Below are 18626 nucleotides of genomic sequence, written 5' to 3'. Positions count from 1 at the left end.
TATGTTGGCTCTGGCCAATAATAAAGATGTTTGATAGTCCTGTGCTGCATGAGAGATGCCACTCAACGGGATATAGAGCATCTCTGGAAGTCCTATGAGCTACATATGGAAGATAACACTCTCTACCTTAGCTACACCTGCAAATTAGTTTCCTTTTTGACACCACTGCAATAGCAGCCTATTTGTAATGTTCTGTCTATAATTTTTACTCCTTCAGACCACTTGTTACTGCTTCAAACAAAATTTCAGCAGCATGGCAACAAGAAAAAATTCTCAACTAACCTCTTTTTTTTTTTTTTTTTTCCCCCAAGAGCCTTGGGTAGTGGAAAAAAGCTCATTCTCTCCAAACTGTTAATGAAGAGTAAGATTTAAGGGACATATTCAGCCAGCCTGATTGCTATTTAATTCCAAGTCTACAGAAAGTTATTTGGAAACATTAGGCAGAGTGACTAATCAAAATTTAGATCAAGTGAGACTAGGTCTAAGAAAGCATGGCCTAAAAATGAGGTCTCAAGAGTCAGATCAGTTGAGCCCAACTCTCCTATCCATCATAGCTTTCTTGTGTGGCTGTGGGTAACTCATCTGGCTTGTGTGTGTCTCAGTTCCAGGCAAAGAAAAGTACTTGTTTCTTTCCAATGACTGCTGGAAAGGATTAAAGACTGCAGAGTAGTCAAATATTACAGTTGACAAGGGTTTGTATAAAAACCTAAGAAGTGACCTTACCTTTTCCCACGTGACATTTCCAGAGGTAGTGTTTCTGAGCAGCATCTTATATTCTGTCGCATACTGCAGGTAAGAAAAAACGCAAACAAAACCACAATGTTTGCTGATCAGATCATCAATATGACCATATCATCTAGCGTTTCACAAGGAGATTACTGTTAGGAAGACTTTTTCTGGAGACCATACTGTGGAGGCTAACGAGCCTGTCCTATGCAAGAAAAGGGAGCGACAGCATATGCAGCTCCTTCCCCATGTGGCAACAGAGAAGTGCTCTGTGACCCCCCAAGCTCCCAAGTTTGGGCAGCAGCCAAGGAATTCCCCTTTCCTCCACCCTGCTATTGCTCACACACAACGCTGTTGCACTGGCTCCTGCAGAAGGCAAGTGGCGCTTGCACTGTTTCACTGTTAGAAACGGTGAGGCAGGCACTAAAATTGTCAGTAAAATACCCAAAATCTAGGGCAACAGTTTACTTTGATAAATAAGCTAGACACCTCGCAAAAGCAGGGCACTTCTTTGGGCTTGTTTTCTTTAGATATAAAATAGGGGAAAGAAAAGCTTATGTACTTGCCAATTACCTGTGACAACAGCAGCAGAGAGGACAGGAGGACTTCTTTATTTCATCCCTGAACATACAGAACCCTGACACTCGAGGTATCACAGAATATCCTTTTCTTAATGATATTTTTGTACTGCTCCTGTTCTTATTTATGGCATATTGACTTGTACTGTATTATATATACACTCAAAATGGAACTTCATTTTAAGAGTTTCACCTTGGTTTTGATACAAAAGCAAACCCACAGAACACCATGAAGGCAAAAACTATTATTCTGCTCCTGTATCATAAAGAATCACTCTGCCCCATAGCAATATTCTCAACGGTGTCTATCCTGACATCTAAAATTAGCAACAAGAACCAAATCAAAGTCTTCTTGGAGCCCTAGAGCTCCTGTCCATCAGTTTAAACCACACTATGTTCTGGTGCCAGTCATCATCCTACCACACTTAGTCCTCTGTCGGAAGAGAAGCCAGGCTGAGCAACTAATCCAGCAAGGGATACAATGGAAAAATACTGAATAAAAGCATCAGGCAACACGTAATGCTTACACACATGGGAGCCTAAAAGTCTTTAGCCTTGTCTGTTCTGAGCCCAGCTCCAAACTACATACCCAAGGGTTTCCCAGTTAGCTCCTGCAAAGTGATAAGCAGCCTGGCACAAAGCAGAGTTGCCATTGCTGCCCAACACAGCACCCAAAGTATAAAAGTTTAAAAAACATTTTTGGTGGAGGTACAAAACATGGGCTATGAATATGCTTTTGTCTGAGGAGTATTTTTCAATATCAAACCGTTTGCCATGGAAGTTGTATGTCTGATTACATCAGGTGCTTCTAAAAATCCCACCTACTATAAGTAAATCAACTTTTGGTATTTTCTACACCATCTTTCCAGTCCTTTTTCAAAAAAGAGCAGTTGCTTTGTCTGTCTGTGTACTGTAGCTCATGTCCAAAGTCCACACATATCTTACCGTTCGGAAAGCTGCAGCAACAAGATTTGCAGGAAACAGGTTTCTGTAAAATACAAACAAGAAAATTAAATATTACTTGTAGAACTTCTAAAATGAACGCACCAAGGTATTTTACTCTCAGAAACTGAATTCCTTCCGCAAAGGCAAGCACATTGGCATTAGTGAGGTGCGTACTACAGAAGATACTCTGGCAGCACAGAGCAGATGTCTTGCTACGTCTCCAGAGGTGTGAATGCCGTCTTCTTTTGCTCACATAAAAAGGTCCCTGCTTGTCTGCCACACCTAACCATTTGGGTAGGGACACCAAAGGCAGTCAGACACGATGCTAGTTACACACACCCGTCAGCCAGTGGCTACAGAAACTGGCTTAGCCACACCAGCTGCAGCAACAGCTTATGGCCTCCAGGGTCAGGCAGGAGTTTTTAACAGGACTCATGTGATTACATTTTGCTCACAGCATCAACATGAAGGACAATCCAATCAGCAAAATCCACTTAAGAGAACGGCTTAGCCCTTCAACACAACAAGGTCAGCTTCCCTGAACACCGAGGTAAAGCAGAACAATGTCACGAGCCAGAGTTGTCTGCAAGGGCTTAAATGGTTAAACAGCACAGATGAAAGTAGGGGCAACTCATATGGAAAGTTGCAACATCTGAATTCGGTAGTGCCTTCATACAGAAATGCAAATCGAGCATCAGGTTTGTGCAGAGAGGACAGCATGCAAGGTGACGTACACTTCTACTGGGCATCCAGTGTATATGTGAATCTATGAAGCAACAAGGACAGCAAAAATGGTTAACTGGACCATGTAAGGAAAAAGTTGCTTCTTGTTGTATTTTATAGTTGTTTTTAGTGCTACACTTCCTTTCTCCCCTTATGGTGGGCAAAGAGCATGTGTTCCCCTAGCCAAATGGCAGCTTTTTTTGCTGTGTCAGAAAGCAAAATAGGAATAAAAGCTGATCTCTGGGGTCACGACAGGACCCTAGCTGGCGAGGGCAGGAAGGCTAGGGGTATGAGCTGAAAACACTGCCAGCTGAATGCATCAAGGAGGCATGGCAACTCTTACTGTAAGGAAACAAAAGACCTTACCCAGAGCCAGTTAACTGTGGCAAAAAACATTTGGGTAGCTGCTCCCCATCCTCTGCTCCTTGCGCTGCTCCGAGGAAGCTGCAGCTACCTCCAGGCTGTGCCCTGCTAACCTCCCCCCAGTTTTTGCCGTAGTTACCCTGGCAAACACGATTTTAAACCAGGCTTTCAGTTGTGATCATTCCATGAATGACATGGAAAGTGCAAATTCAAACCACAGCAAGAAATGGAGCAGCAGAGTCAAATCTTTGAAAGCAAGAGGGAGATTAAGATATGGCACAGATAAGGACTTTGGTCTTTTCCATCGTGTAGCTCCATTATCCTGCCACACAGTGAGGGTTTTCCCACAGCCTTGACAGCAATGTAAAGTATATGGACCTTCATCAAACAAGTGGCTGCTGTGAACTACCTCAGCCTCTCTCTCTGTTGCACTACAAGTGTATTAGGAGGCAGCCGCAAAAGCCAAATTGCTGTAAGAATAATTTGGCTTCTGGAGTCTACGTTCCACTGAGCATGAAAGAAACAGCAACTTTTTCTCCTTAAAATTTGACAATACAGCTGCCTGTCTGAAAGTAGGAGAGAGAGCTCTAACTATGCAAAGATGCTTAAGAATTAGTCGAATAAGATCAATGGGACAGCTAACATGCCTCAATTCTTGCACAGCTGGAACTCTCTGGCGGATAAAAACCTCATGTAAAGTAAAAGCAAACTTACTTTTATCAGGAGTAAAACATCACATATACAAATGGGCCCAGCTCAGTGCACAGTTTTAACTAAAAGAAGAAAATATGCTGTTGGGAAAATAAGGATATTTCATTTCAACTTTTCATAGCAGGATGATTACTTTTTTAAAAAAAGAATTGACTGGATTTTGAAGAAGCAAAGAGATGAAAAAAGACTGAAAACCAACCAGAAATCAAATTACTTTTTTTTTTTTTAAATCAGCTTTTCCATCCTGACGAAACAAAACCAAAGGAAGCAATTCTAAAGCCTAAACAATATGGTTCTCCAATGTTTAAATGTGGCCGAGAAACCAAACCCTCCATAATTTACACAGTATGTCAGGCACGGGCCTCAGTAATTAAACACTAACTTAACTCCAAGCATATACTTAAAGCACATACTTCAGTGATGCCAGCAGCCTTGCTACAGCAAGGCAAGGGGCAAGTTCTTGCTTCAAGTATGAATAGCACTAAAGCTATTCAAATACAAGCATATAGCAGTCATTCTTCTTTATCCCTGGAGCACCGGTCGCAGGACTTGACTCTGAGGACAGCAAAGAGCATTTTTGACAATCTACCAAGTACAAAATTTGGATCTCAGTTCAGCAGCTCAGAAGGAGCTGTGTGTTTTGTTCAATCCAACTTTGAAGTACACCTGGCTGCAAAGTCACAACAACATGTAAAAAAGTGTTTTGCCCCTCTTTGTTTCAAATCCTGAAGTTTAAGAACAAAACATGTTGGGTCATAAAAAGCAATCAAGAAATAAAAGGCTTATCTTAGAGGCATGAGTTCTGCACAGACTACACTCATCGCTCACATAAGATCAGTCAGCATGCAAATTAAATTAAGCTTTAATTACAGGTGGATTTGTGCAAGAACACCACACCAGTGCCTAAAGCCATGTGCTCCAGGGAGAGCCAAAAGCTGGCTGGTGACCTGCCTGGGCTCATCATGTGCTTGTGCCTGCAGGCTTTGCTCATCATGCGTGGCGAGGCAAGGTTCACCCACCACAGAAATCCAAACCCAGCTCTCTCCCTGCGAGCCAGCATTTGCTGTGTCCCCAAGCCCAAGCGGAGGAGTCACACAGGGAAGCGCAAACATCCCTCCTGTCTGGGGATGGGGATCATCAGTGAACAGAAAAGCTGATGAGCTGGGTAATTGGGCATGCAAATTAAATGTGGGTGTCTGCCAGTTGGTTTGTCCACACAGACCAAATCTTGAGAAGGTTTTTTTGCTTTGAAAGCCCGTACCAGATATGATCGTGGAGTTTAAAGAAATCACCACAGTTATATCACCGGATTGCTGACTATTGCTGCTGTTTCTAATGGCCCCATCCCTGCCACTGCTATGCCCCATGCTAGAGAACATGGTTGCCTTTTCGAAGCAGATGTGGGCTATTGCAAGAGCACACCGCTGAGGAAACCCTGAGTCTGGGCGATAAGGAGCCCAGCACAGGGGTCTGGGATCAGGCAGCCTTGGCCCCGTGATGCAGAAAGACAAAACTTGCTGTATGTGGCAAGAATGAGACGAACCAGCGATGCATGACATTACGGCAGGGGGACAGACATGCTGCATGCACCCCAGGTGCTCCACTGCTGCTGGGACTTCGCTCCACGGAGAGGGGTGGATTACCCATGCACGGACCCAACTGCCTTTGTGGCATAAAGGTGAAGTAGGCGGTACAGAAAGACTTTACTCCCCTCGCCAAGTGCCAGGCAGGAAAGTCCCTCTCTGCCTGTTACAAGTCGTGCAGACAACCCCCACAAAAAATTATCAGAAATCCGTCGGACAGCTGTCAAGAGTGACAGCTGTGTCCTGGGGCTGGAGCGGCAGCTGGGCTGAGCCAGGAAACTTCCACGTACCTGCGCAACACACAATGTGAGAAAGCACCCGTCCCGGATCCTCTTAAAATAGGAGCCAGAAAGCAGCAGCACCAAGGGAGGGAGTTTCAGGGTCTGAGTACTTTCTGTTTGAATACTGTACTCATCACACCATCTCCCCATGCACAGCCAGATAAATGCAGCTTTTTCCTTTTTCCCAGGAAAGAGCTGCTCCCACCAGGCAGAAAGGGACCATTACTCCTCTAACTAAATTCAGCAGGAAGGTCTCACTGTATTTTTGCTGTAATAGAAATCTTAGTTTAGCTGCAGCATCTGCTGCTGGGAATCCCAGGTGACTAAAGAAACCTGGAGCTGCAAAGGGAGCAAAAAGGGGCTGTAGCTCCCATCCTTCTCAATTTTGATATTACGGGCAAATTCCTCTCTTCCTTACCCTGTATCTTTCCACCAGCGGGATAAGGATGGCACAGGAACTTCATGGCATTTGTAAGGGATTATTATTAATAACTGTTTCTAAATTATTCTTTTGCTAGAGCTCTGCAAACAACTTTGCTCTGGCAGCAAAAGCATGAAGGGAAATCCAGGCAAGCAGAACAAAACCCTAAAATACTACGCATTCCTCTTGCATTGCTTCTTTCAAAAAGGTTCCACTCCTGAGGCCAAAAACCTTGCTGTTGGAAAACGTATTTTTGTGAGGAAGCCTAGAAAAAATATTCGTGTTGCGTTATCTCCTGGTTGTTTTTTTTTTTTTTTTCAGTGACATGTTTTCAATGGTAGGAGTTCACTGACAACAACTTTATTGCCATCTGTGGCAACCTGCCAGAGCCTAGTTTGGATTGCTCCAGTACCTTTACTTTTCCTTCTGTCCCAAGATTTTCATTCAGTATCACACAACAATTTTTCTCATCTGCGTTTTGATATGTATGTGGATGCACAATGCATGCCCTGGACATATACATATTTATGAGCGTGTGCATTTGCTTTAACACAGAGAAACTTGAAAATGCATTTACTTATAGCAGATATTTGATACTTTTTTGCCTTAATGGCCCAGTTTGCATCTGCTTGGACAATAAAATATAACTGGGGGGGAGTCAGTAGTAAAAGGCAATGAATATAAAGAACAAAAGAAAGGAGCAGAAATGTTCAGAGGCTTCCTAAAAAAACCCCACCAGACAGTGCAGGCACATGAATGAAAACATTGAGTTCTTCCTAGAAAAATCAGTCAGCAATCCCTATACTTCAAGAGAGGATCCAGGCTCAGAAAATGTCACAAGCAAAGGTGGACAGTAACATTTACTACTTCCCGTTTTTCTGAGGGTACACCAGAGTTAAGAGCTAACCATCCAGCTACGAAACCCGGTGGTTAGCCTATCTCGGGGACCCGCCGTTGGTGTAACTGCAACTGTTCCCTGGCCACTTCTTATTCTATTTATAACTACAATGGTGGCATCTCCCCCTCCTCTCCTAACAGTCAAGTTTTGCCCTCTTTCCACACTGGGATTTCAGAGACAGCCTTCATGGTTGCTGCTTTTGGGTGACTCACTGGGAAGACCAAGGCTACAAGAAACAAGTGCTACGGGAGCGACTGGTGCCCGAGTGAGGGTCACTGCATGAGTGCTCTGGATCCACCCTGGCCATCTGCTCTGCAGCCCAGCCAGCAAAACGCGACCGATGCTTCTCCCTGTGCTCAAGCTCATGCCTGCCTTCCCTCCAGCTCCGAAGGCACTCGGAGCCAACACACGGGCTTGCTGACGGTGCCGTGGGTACTCCCTTTGGCAGCACAGCTGGTAACCTCTGGCAGAGAGACAGAAAGGGCAGTGAGGAGCAATAAAATTTAAACTGCTTTTGCAGACTTGCCTGGCAGTCTGAGAAACCCTGACCTTATTGCTTGGGGCAGACACCCGGACCTCTGCATACCTTTCCTATAAAAAGCGGATGATGCTGCTACCTCCTTCCCTCCCCAGACTGTTACAGCTAGAGCTGGATTAAAACCAGAACTCCCTTCTCAAAGCCAATTCCACAGTTTCAAAACATGTTTTCATCCCAAAATTGGGCAAAGAAAGCCTGTTCCAGACCTTTTTTCCCACTAAAAAAATATTGTAAAATATTTTGTTGAAATGTTCCTTTTTGATGAGTGAGATCTTCTACTTAAGTCTTTTGTATAGAATTACAGCAAAACATTGACTTCACTGAAATGAAATGCCAGGATCACCCGCTGTTGGAAATTTTGACAGGATCAATAGGTTCCTGTGAAACTGTTTAATTTTGTTGAATCAGCAAATATAAATCAGAGCTAAAACAAACCTCTGACCTTATTGAAACATGCAGTCTTGACAACTGCCCGTCAAAAGTGTTAACAAATCAATAGATTCTTGCAAAACACTTGATCCTGCTGTTTCAACCACTTTCCAAGAAGCTATAGGTGGGCTGTGTTAGCTGGTGGCAGGAGTCACCTCCTTGTCACCACATGTCTCCTACTCACCTATTTCTCCCTGGTTAGACACCCGGCGCAATCAGAGCCAAGCTGGCTCTCTGCAGTGTCACCTGCCCAGGTGGGTGCTGAGCCCCAGAGCGCACCATATCACAGCTAGCCTCTTCCTCCACCTGCTACCCACTTCACAGTCAAGCTGACAAGCGCTCTTTATCCTCCATTGCTTTGCCTTCTCCACCAAACAAACGAGTAAGGGATGAAACCAGAAATTCTAAAATTTCCCTTCACTCTCCTCATCTTCTGCTGGCACTCAGCGCTCACCTATTTAGTACAATCGAGCTGCTCTCCATGCCAGATGCTCTGGAGATGTTCACAAGGTCCACCTTCAGCTAAGACCGCGTGGAGTAAGAGTGCTCCTGAGCCTGGCTTAATGCAAGAGCCTGAACTGGGTGCTCTGGAGAAGCCTGTCTTTCTTCACTGACATGGGACAGAGTTAAGGAAATCCAAGGTCCCCCCTTGGGTTCAGAGCACACCCCACTTTTTGGTTTTTTTTTTAAGCCATTGGCCTTGTGGAAGCACCTCTGAACTCTTGCTGGATCCCTCCCATGATCACGGAGCTGCAGCCTCTCCCTGCCTTTGGCCATGCTCATCTTCTAGGGAGCTCCAAAGAGCTACCCGCATGACAGATCTGAGATGAGATGAGCCGAGCCATCAGCCTCCCTGCTGTGGGGCACAAAGGCACCTTCAGGACAGCTCTGCTGTCCCCACCCCGCATCCTGGGGCAGAGAACAGCATGCCTAAGCCCTGGCCAGGCACGCTCAAGGCTTGCCTCCTGCGCTTGCCAGGAGGGAAACCAGGAGGGTGCATTGCCACCTCCAGCCAGAGGAAGGCAGACAAATTAGACCTGGAGGTTATGGTCAATGGACAAAACAAAACAGAGACAGCCTTTTGGTTCACCAGTGAGTCATCATTCATTTGCTACCAAAGCCCAAGGTAATTTTTTTTTTTCCAGAGGTCGTGTCTGCATGCATAGGTGCATGTTTGTGTGGAAGCTTTAGACTTGGAAACAGAAAACCACAACCAAGAATTAAGCTGGCCTCCAGACATCACTGCGACAATGGAAAGCAACATCTTTGGTCATTAACTAATACACTTCCCAAAAGCAGAAGGGATCTGCATCCTGGGAAAGGACACCCTGTGTCATCCCTGCAGAAGCCGTGGCAAATACTGACTGACTCACAGCTGTGATTTCCTCTTCACTGTTTCTTCTTTGGGCCACGTTTCACATCTGCTTTCAGTGCTGTAGGGGGACTCGGTTTACCCATTTGCGCCTCATTTTTACCTTTTATCTGAAACTGAGCCGTGAAGCCTTGAAGGACACAGCCAGTCTTGTGACACAATTGAAAACAAAGTTTTCTTGCATCTAATAGAAAGTTTTATGACAAAAAAAGAGAAAAGGAAAAGCAAAGAACAGGATGCTGCAAGACCCACCCACACTGAAGGCAACGGTTTCAACCCTCCAGGCCCTATAGACTCAAGGCCTTGTTAACTGAAGATGAGGTTACTCTGGTACCTTCCACCACAGCAGGGACCAAGATCGATGCTCAAACCAGAACACCCACATTTTCAAGAACAGTTAAAAAAAAATAAAAAAATTAAAAGGCAGAGGAAGAGAGATACTATTTCCAGAAAATCACATAACTCACTCCATCCCTGGGTCTGTCAGGGATTTGTGCTAAGACTGGGAGTTTTAGTGATGGCTGTGTCCAAACACATCTTTTCTGGACTGGATTTCGCTGTCGCTGCTGTGACAACTGGACTGATAACGTCAGCACTCAGAAGTATAGTTCCAGGTTCTCAAAAGAATAGGAGGGAATGATAACATCAGTGCTTAGAAGTATAGCTCCAGATCCTCACAGAATAGGAGAGAATGGTAACATCAGTGTTCAGAAGTATATGTAACACCCTGTAACAGTAATAGGAGAGAAAAAGGGCAAACCATACATCAATAGTTATCCTTTAAAGTTAACCTTTAAGAATGACAAGAATGACTCAGACCGAAGGACGCCAAATTGAAGAGGTGAGCAAAAGGATACAGTGAGGAAGACTACTGACAACCACCAGAGGACCCTGAGAGACCGCCAATGAACATAAGAGTGCATGCGTTAAAGACTTTTACGTATGTTGATGAGTTCCAGGAAGTAACATGAATATGTTAATCATTATTAGGAAATCTAATGAATATGTATATTCTAATTGTATATAACTTCTGAAGTTGAACAACTCGGCGTGCACATTAGGAGGAGTGATCCCCTGTGTGCCCGGCGCTGCAATAAAGAATGCCTGCTTTCTAAAACTCCAAAATTGAGTCTTAGAGAGTTTTTAATCTGCCGACTTATGGTAACAGACTGCCCAACAATGTGGCTACAACAGCCCTTCCCTGGGGCTCCAAGAAAAAGCTGAATTCACAGCCCACTGTACATGCACCGGGAGAAAGCCCCTGGCCCCTCATTTCCCAGAAGGAAACCCCTCTGCAACCCACATGCTGTACCCAAGTCTCATCGTTATGAGCGTTACTTTGGAGTTAGGGACTCAATCCCACAACCATAACCCCTTGGAAGATGAACTCTCCACCTGCATTTACAGACCAGAGCAAGAAGCAGCTTTCTGCTCCAAACTTCACAGATGCTACCCACAGCCTGAAGCTCACTGGAGCATCCCTGCCCTGTTTCTCAGCTACATCCTACTCCGTGATGCGTGGCGACACAGGAATGAAACACCAGCTACAGCAGCCATGCCAGGATGCACCTGGGGCAGCCACCGCTACAGTCGTCTTTCCAACTCTCCCAAGATGTGCTGACTCCCTTTTTTGTAATTTTCCTTCCCCTGCCTACACTTCCATTCAACTCCATGTCACCTTCACAGCCAGCCCACCTCCCCCCACTGTCCTGTTATTACTTTTTAACACGCTCCGTCAGGAATTGCTTGGTCCTTAAGAGAGGTGGGCTGAGGACATGAAGTATGTGGTTGCCAATGGGACAAACCAGACTTACTTTCTGTCCAAAGGGAACATAGTTCTCTCTGGGGGAGAAAAGGACATTAACATGGATTTGTAAATACAGTTTTGGTTTTTTGTTTGGTCTTTTTTTTTTTTAGAAACTCTATCTTGGTTGCCACATCCATTTACCCAGACACAGCAAAAAAGTATCTCAGTTGAAAAACTGAACTCATAAAAGCAAAGCAAATGATCTAAATAAAAATCCCCCACTCAGCTTTGTAATTACCAAGATATCTGCTAAGCACAACTCTCCAGCCACTTTGCTGGTATGCAGGTCACCTCCCTTACTCTTCTGTTTGCATCTTGGTAGCTAAATCTACCACCTCCAAAGACGTTTGTCTTCCAATGTTTCAGCAAACCTCCACGCTCCCTATTGATGCGCTATCACTTAGAATCATAGAATCATTAAGGTTGGAAAAGACCTCTAAGATCATCGAGTCCAACCATCAACCCAACACCACCATGCCCACTAAACCATCATTCCCTCAGCTACGCTCGCCGGCAGAGACCCAGCTGCCGCTCCCCAGTTTTCCTTTATTCCACCGCTTCTCCCAGGTGCCTGTAATACACTTTTCCATGGCTGCCCAACACTACTCAGGTGTGAAAAAAAGGCAGAGCCAGACCCAGGATAACAAAACACATCAACTGTTCACATCTGGGGTTCTGCACCAAGATTTGTCAAAGCACAAGAGGCTGCAGTTGGAAGTCCAGTGCTCAAAAAGCTGGCTGGATGTTTGCCTCATTTGTGTAAGTGCTCCTCTCTTATTTAAAGAGCTGGACAGATCTCAACAAGACACGGGCTCTGAGAAAAAAAAAAGGTGAAGTCTGCAACTTTGCAAGGAGGAATAAGGATAAAACAAAAAGACTATGATCTGGTTAGAAGTGGAAGCCTTGCTTCCAGGTAGTTTTAGGGAATGTGAGTCTTGTCTTTGCAAGGTGCAGAGGTGGGACGGGAAGCTCACATACAGGCTGTCCTCATGCCGTACTATGTTTAAGGTATCTCCTCGATGGAAATACGGGGTTGCACTTCCATGCCTGCACCTACGGGAGGGTACTATAAGAGGCACGTTGGCATTTGTGTGAGGAGACCGAGTAAAGGGTGGGGGAATAAAAGAAAAAGGTGCGTGCAAAGGATGGGGAGAGCTGCCCTGCCCTGCCCTGCCCTGCCTGCAGGAGACGGGCAATGACAGGCAGTGGGGCAGGGGAAGGCACCAGGCAAGGCCATGCCTGCCCTGCAGCAAGCACCCAGGAGCCGCTCTCCCTCCAGACAGGACCAAAAACGGGCACAGGCACCCAGAGCTCCGGGCAAGCCTGCACTCATCCTTGCAGCCACCCAGCCAAAATGAAAAATAAAGGGGGGAGAGGTAGAGCACCACGCAGCCCTACACCTGACCGGGCTGCGGGTACCTGGGCAGAAAGCAGTGCCTCTGGAGAAGCCAGGAGGAGGAGGAGGAGGAGGATGAGGAGGACGAGAAGAAGAAGTATTTGAAAGTATTTAAAAGACGTGTAGATGAGGCGCTTAGGGACATGGTTTAGAGGGCATGGTGGTGTTGGGTTGACGGTTAGGACTTGATGATCTTAGAGGTCTTTTCCAACCTTAATGATTCTATGATTCTATGATTCTAAGAAGGAGGAGGACGAGAAGAAGAAGGAGGAGGACGAGAAGAAGAAGGAGGAGGACGAGAAGAAAGGGGAAGGGGGGGGTTCCCCCGCCGCCGGCTGCAGCGTGCAACACCGCCGGGTCTGTCATCATCCTCCGGCGGCGGCGGGGAGGGCGGGAAGGAGGGAGGAGGCGGGGGGAGCGGGGCGGCCTCACCTGACGAGGTCGAGGAAGGAGTCCACCGTCTCCTTGCCGGTGGGCACGGCGCCCGGCAGCCCCAGCCCGGGGGCGTTGAGGGCGGAGGCGCCGGCGCCGGGGCGGACAATGAAGCCGAGGGCGACGGCGAGGCCGGAGGCGAGCAGCGTGGTGCCTAGGAAATAGGCGAGGGCGATGCCTCCCAGGCGGCCGAGCGAGCGGGTGTCCAGACTGGCGGCTCCCGACACCAGGCTGCAGACCACCAGCGGCAGGATCACCATCCGCAGCATCCGCAGCAGCAGCTCCCCCGGGAAGGCCAGGTAGGCCACCTGCGCCGGGCCCAGCGCCGCACCGCGCACGGCGGCGCCCAGCGCCACGCCGGCCACCACCCCCGACACCGTCAGCACCACCAGCGCGTTGCGCCGCAGGAAGCCCCGGCAGCCCCGCAGCCGACCCCCGCCGCCCCGCTCCGCCGCCGCCGGGCCCTCCGCGTGGCCGTTGCGGCCGTTGCCCGCCTTCTCCTCATCCGCCGCCTCCATGCTGCCCGGCGCGGCAGGCGGCGGCGCCCTCCCCGTTCGCCGGCTGCCCGCGCGGCACCTCGTGTCCCGCTACCGCCCGCCGCGCGACTGACTGCCCGGCCCCGCCGACAGGCCCCGCGCCCGCCGCGCGCCCGGGGGGCGGCACCGGCCCGGCCCGGCCCCGCCCGCGGGGAGGTGACCCCGGCCCGCCGCTCCGCCCCGCCCGCCGCCGCGCGCGCCGGCCGTGCCGCCCGCCCGCCGGCGCGGGTCTCCTCAGCGCCATCGCCGGCCGCGGGTCCCGCACGTCCCATCTGCGCCCCCACGGAGCCGCCCGCGCCCTACCCACGGGCCCTCCGTGTCCTTATGGCTCACACACATCCCCTCAGTGCCCGCCTCAGTGTCCACACGGCTCACACACATCCCCTCAGTGTCCGCCTCAGTGTCCACATGGCTCATGCACATCCCCTCAGTGTCCGCCTCAGTGTCCACATGGTTCACACACGTCCCCTCAGTGTCCTGTGGCTCACACTGTCCCCTCAGTGTCCCCATGGTTTACACGCATCACCATCAATGTCCCCACAGCTCACATATGTCTCCTCAGTGTCCCCACAGCTCACATATGTCCCATCAGTGTCCCAGAGCTCACACATTCCCTCGGTGGTCTCCTCAGTGTCCCCGTGGCTCACACTGTCCCCTCAGTGTCCCCATGGTTTACACGCATCCCCATCAGTGTCCCCACAACTCACATATGTCTCCTCTGTGTCCCCCTCAGTGTCCCCACAGCTCACACATGTCCCCTCAGTGTCCCATGGTTCACACACGCCTCCTCAGTGTCCCCCTCCTCTCTCCAGGAACCTCTCGGAGAGGCAGGAGCCGTCCTCTGCACCAGGACAGGTTGTGGCTGTGCCCCCCATCCCCACGGTCAAAGCCATCCAGCGGGTCCGTGCACTCGTCGGTGGCAGGGTAGCAGGGACATGCGAGCTCCAAGCATGCTTCCTTGAGGAACCGGGCTGAAACCCACGTCTGATCACACGAGCAGGTTGTCTGAGGAGCAGACGATGTCTCTGATGGTACAAGGGGCTGATAAAGGACAACTGGGGCTTTCAAATCCACAAGGTCCTCAGAGGTACAGTACTGTTGTGTTTGCTCACGGACCCAGTTGCACAAGCTTCAGCCGATGTTTGGATTTTAGAAGGGGCTTCATTTCAGTTCATTTCCTTGACATCAGCAAAGCACAGCGTAGCAGAAAACACACTGTGAAAACAACCAGCCACACATTTGCTTTTCGAGTAGACCAGACTAATTAAAGAGACTGACAGGGCGTGATGGGGCAATAATCCCAACTTAATAAGAATCTTTTCTGCTTTCCAGCCTCGTGACCCAAAGATCCCTACACCATGGCTGGAGCTCCTGGGAATTGTCTCCGTCTAAATAGGTAACGATACCACCAACGAGCAACTGCGTCTGCTACCACCCACCTCAGAGCTCGATGCAGTCTTGACTTACAGCTTGCTCTTCCACCAAAGTTTGACTCAAGATACCAGGCATATTCTTACTGATTTTATATTTTTTTTTCCTGATAACTTTCCCTTTGAGGAACACTTGGTTTGTGGAAGTCTGGGAATGAGTGTTCCACCAAATTAGGATAAGCAGAAAGAGGAAACAGAGACTAAATAAACTGGAAAGAAAGTATCTGCAAACACTTTCAAAGAAAGACATTCAATTCCACCAACCTCAAAAGGAACAAAAAGGTACATCGGTCTTTTAAAACCCATTTTGAATTTTGTTTGTGAATAGGTTTGTGAATAATAAACAATTAACCCTCCAAAATAATTGTTTCTTTCCCCATCAGAAGCACTTCTAAAATGGATTTTTAATTAATATTTTGAGAGTATTCCTCATGAAAATGTCATGCTTCATTTTTCCCTTGCATTTTTCCCTGCTGTTCTCTCCTGGTCTCACCGTTTTTTCTTTCCATTTACCCGTGAAAAGGGGAAGACAAAAGGGGAAAAGAAAGGACAACAGAAAATTATAAAATAAATACAAAAATATAGAAGTCTTTATTCTCTGTTTCAGTTGAGAAAAGATTCTAAAACAAAACAATGAGCAGAAATACTGTTCCCATATGCAAACTGAAAAGCAAGGGGAGAAATTCAGGGATGTGTGAACAAGAACAACTGTGGTGTTTTAACCCCAGCCCGCAACTAAGCCCCACCCAGCCACCCGCTCATTCCCCCACAGCGGAATGGGGGAGAGAATCGGAAGAGTAAAAGTGAGAAAACTCCTGGGTTGAGATAAAGACAGTTTAATAGGTAAAGCAAAAGCCGCACACGCAAGCAAAGCAAAACAAGGAATTCATTCACTGCTTCCCATCGGCAGGCAGGTGTTCAGCCATCTCCAGGAAAGCAGGGCTCCATCACGCGTAACGGTTACTTGGGAAGACAAATGCCATCACTCCGAACGTCCCCCCCTTCCTCCTTCTTCCCCCAGCTTTATATGCTGAGCATGATGTCATATGGTGTGGAATATCCCTTTGGTCAGTTGGGGTCAGCTGTCCCGGCTGTGCCTCCTCCCAGCTTCTTGTGCACCCCCAGCCCACGCGCTGGTGGGGTGGTGTGAGAAGCAGAAAAGGCCTTGACTCTGTGTCAGCACTGCTCAGCAATAACGAAAACATCCCTGTATTATCAACACTGTTTCCAGCACCAATCCAAAACATAGCCCCATACTAGCTACTACAAAAAAAATCAACTCTGTCCCAGCCAAAACCAGCACATTCTCTACCCCTTATTTCATACCATTTGCGTTATGCTCAGGTCTCACACTATCCAATACATTCTCATTACCCACCACTACCCTTCCCATCCTTTGATATAATACACAGATCTTAGGTCCTTAGTCTAGGACCACCCCTGTAAAATGTCCATAAATGTCCACAAAATGTCCATTGAGTTCATTCAGTCCATGACTTTGGGCTCCATCTGTTATGGTGGTCACTCAGGACAGGCGAGGTGGTGTGTTGTGAGGAGTTACTGGGCACCAAAGCCAGCTCAGGTCGGGTCACTGCTGCACTTGCACTGCTTCTTCTAAGGCTTGTCCTCCATTGGTTCAGGTGGTTCCTGCTATAGTAATTCCTGTAACATGCAACTCAAATCATGGGTTACAACAATTTAAAGGTATTTCCATTACAGTCTCCACCCCTGGTCCCTTTGGGCCAGGTTATAGGGTTTAACGTTGCAATGAACTCCTCCCCTTGCCCCTGCTCCGGCAAGTCCAAGTCCGGCTTGGACTTAATCCACAGACTGCAGTCCCTTAGAGATGTACCTGCTCCAAGTGGAGCCTTATCCATGAGCCACAGTCTCTCCAGGGGTACACCTGCTGCGGCATAGGCTTATCCACAGCCACAGTCGCTTTGAGGTGCACCTGTTCCAGCGTGGCCTTCTCCATGGGCCACAATGCCTTCAGAGATATACCTGCTCCAGCGTGGACCTACCCACAGCCACAGTCCCTTCAGAAGTAAATCTGTTCCAACATGGCCCTACCCATGGCTGCAGTCCCTCCAGTGGTGTACCTCGTCTGTCATGGGCTTATCCATGGCCACACGCTTTGAGGTGCTCCAACATGACCTCATGCACAGCCACTGATGTTTCAAGGTGTACCTGCTGCAGCATGGACTTATCCTTGTGCCACAATTTCTCCAGAGGTATACCTGCTGCGGCACAGACATAACCACGGCCACAGATGCTGAGAGATGTACCTGCTCTGGTGTGGACTTATGCATGGCCACAGACTCTTGGGGGTGTCCTGCTCCCATGTGGACACATCCACAGGTCACAGTCCCTTCGACTCGAGTTCTCCCTGGAGTTCCAGCCTGTGCAGTACAGCAGCACAGAAACAGCAGCGATGCCCTGGCCATCTGCCAGCCCAGGCGCATCAGCATTGCTGTTATCAGAATGTTCCCAGGCACAGCAGAGTAAGATGATCAGCAGTCCAGCACTACAGCAAGCAGCGAAAGCAAAAACCAGCCACTAATGAGCGCTAGACTCTAATATACAGCAAGGCAAGCAAGCCCCATGGCAAGCAAGGAGCCTGTCGATTAATAGCAAAACAGCAATAACAGCTATAAATTCAATCTGGCACATTCCAATCAAATCTGTCATTATCTCAAACCCTTCGAGTCCCACGTTGGGCACCAAAAAGGACTGTGTGGTTTAACCCCAGCTAGCAACTAAGCCCCACACAGCCGCTCACTCACTCCCCCCTGGTGGGATGGGGGAGAGAATCGGAAGAGTAAAAGTGAGAAAACTCGTGGGTTGAGATAAAGACAGTTTAACAGGTAAAGCAAAAGCCGCGCACGCAAGCAAAGCAAAGCAAGGAATTCATTCACTGCTTCCCATCGGCAGGCAGGTGTTCAGCCATCTCCAGGAAAGCAGGGCTCCATCACGCGTAATGGTTACTTGGGAAGACAAACGCCATCACTCTGAATGTCCCCCCTTCCTTCTTCTTCTTCCCCCAGCTTTATATGCTGAGCATGACGTCATATGGTGTGGAATATCCCTTTGGTCAGTTGGGGTCAGCTGTCCTGGCTGTGTCCCCTCCCAGCTTCTTGTGCACCCCAGCCCACGCGCTGGTGGGGTGGGGTGAGAAGCAGAAAAGGCCTCGACTCTGTGTAAGCACTGCTCAGCAATAACGAAAACACCCCTGTATTATCAACCCTGTTTTCAGCACCAATCCAAAACATAGCCCCATACTAGCTACTATAAAAAAAATTACCTCTGTCCCAGCCAAAACCAGCTCAAGAACGTATTAAATTGGAAAACTCATCTGCAGCAGCACATGTATGAGACCAGCGCAAGAGTTTAAAATGGAGCCTTTTCCACCACAAGAATCAATAGTAGGCTCCTTCTCTCCTGGAGGATGTCGCCATGT

The 18626-nt window shown here is 48.2% G+C and overlaps 1 protein-coding gene across 1 annotated transcript in view; it reads right to left on the bottom strand.

Moving 5' to 3' along the window:
* Positions 1-13763, bottom strand: part of SLC1A4 (solute carrier family 1 member 4) — a 38415-nt gene extending 24652 nt beyond the window's left edge. Inside the window, exons 1-3 of the mRNA XM_076335012.1 lie at positions 13204-13763; positions 2250-2292; positions 724-786 (exon numbers count right to left, since the gene is read on the bottom strand). Of these exons, the coding sequence (XP_076191127.1) occupies positions 724-786; positions 2250-2292; positions 13204-13721 (624 nt within the window). The 5' untranslated portion in view covers positions 13722-13763. The remainder of the gene's footprint in view (positions 1-723; positions 787-2249; positions 2293-13203) is intronic.
* Positions 13764-18626: the final 4863 nt, after the last annotated feature.

The sequence above is a fragment of the Aptenodytes patagonicus genome, chromosome 3 (assembly GCF_965638725.1).
Source record: "Aptenodytes patagonicus chromosome 3, bAptPat1.pri.cur, whole genome shotgun sequence".
NCBI classification, from domain to species: Eukaryota; Metazoa; Chordata; class Aves; order Sphenisciformes; family Spheniscidae; genus Aptenodytes; species Aptenodytes patagonicus.
This window is presented reverse-complemented; position numbering and strand designations above follow the sequence as displayed.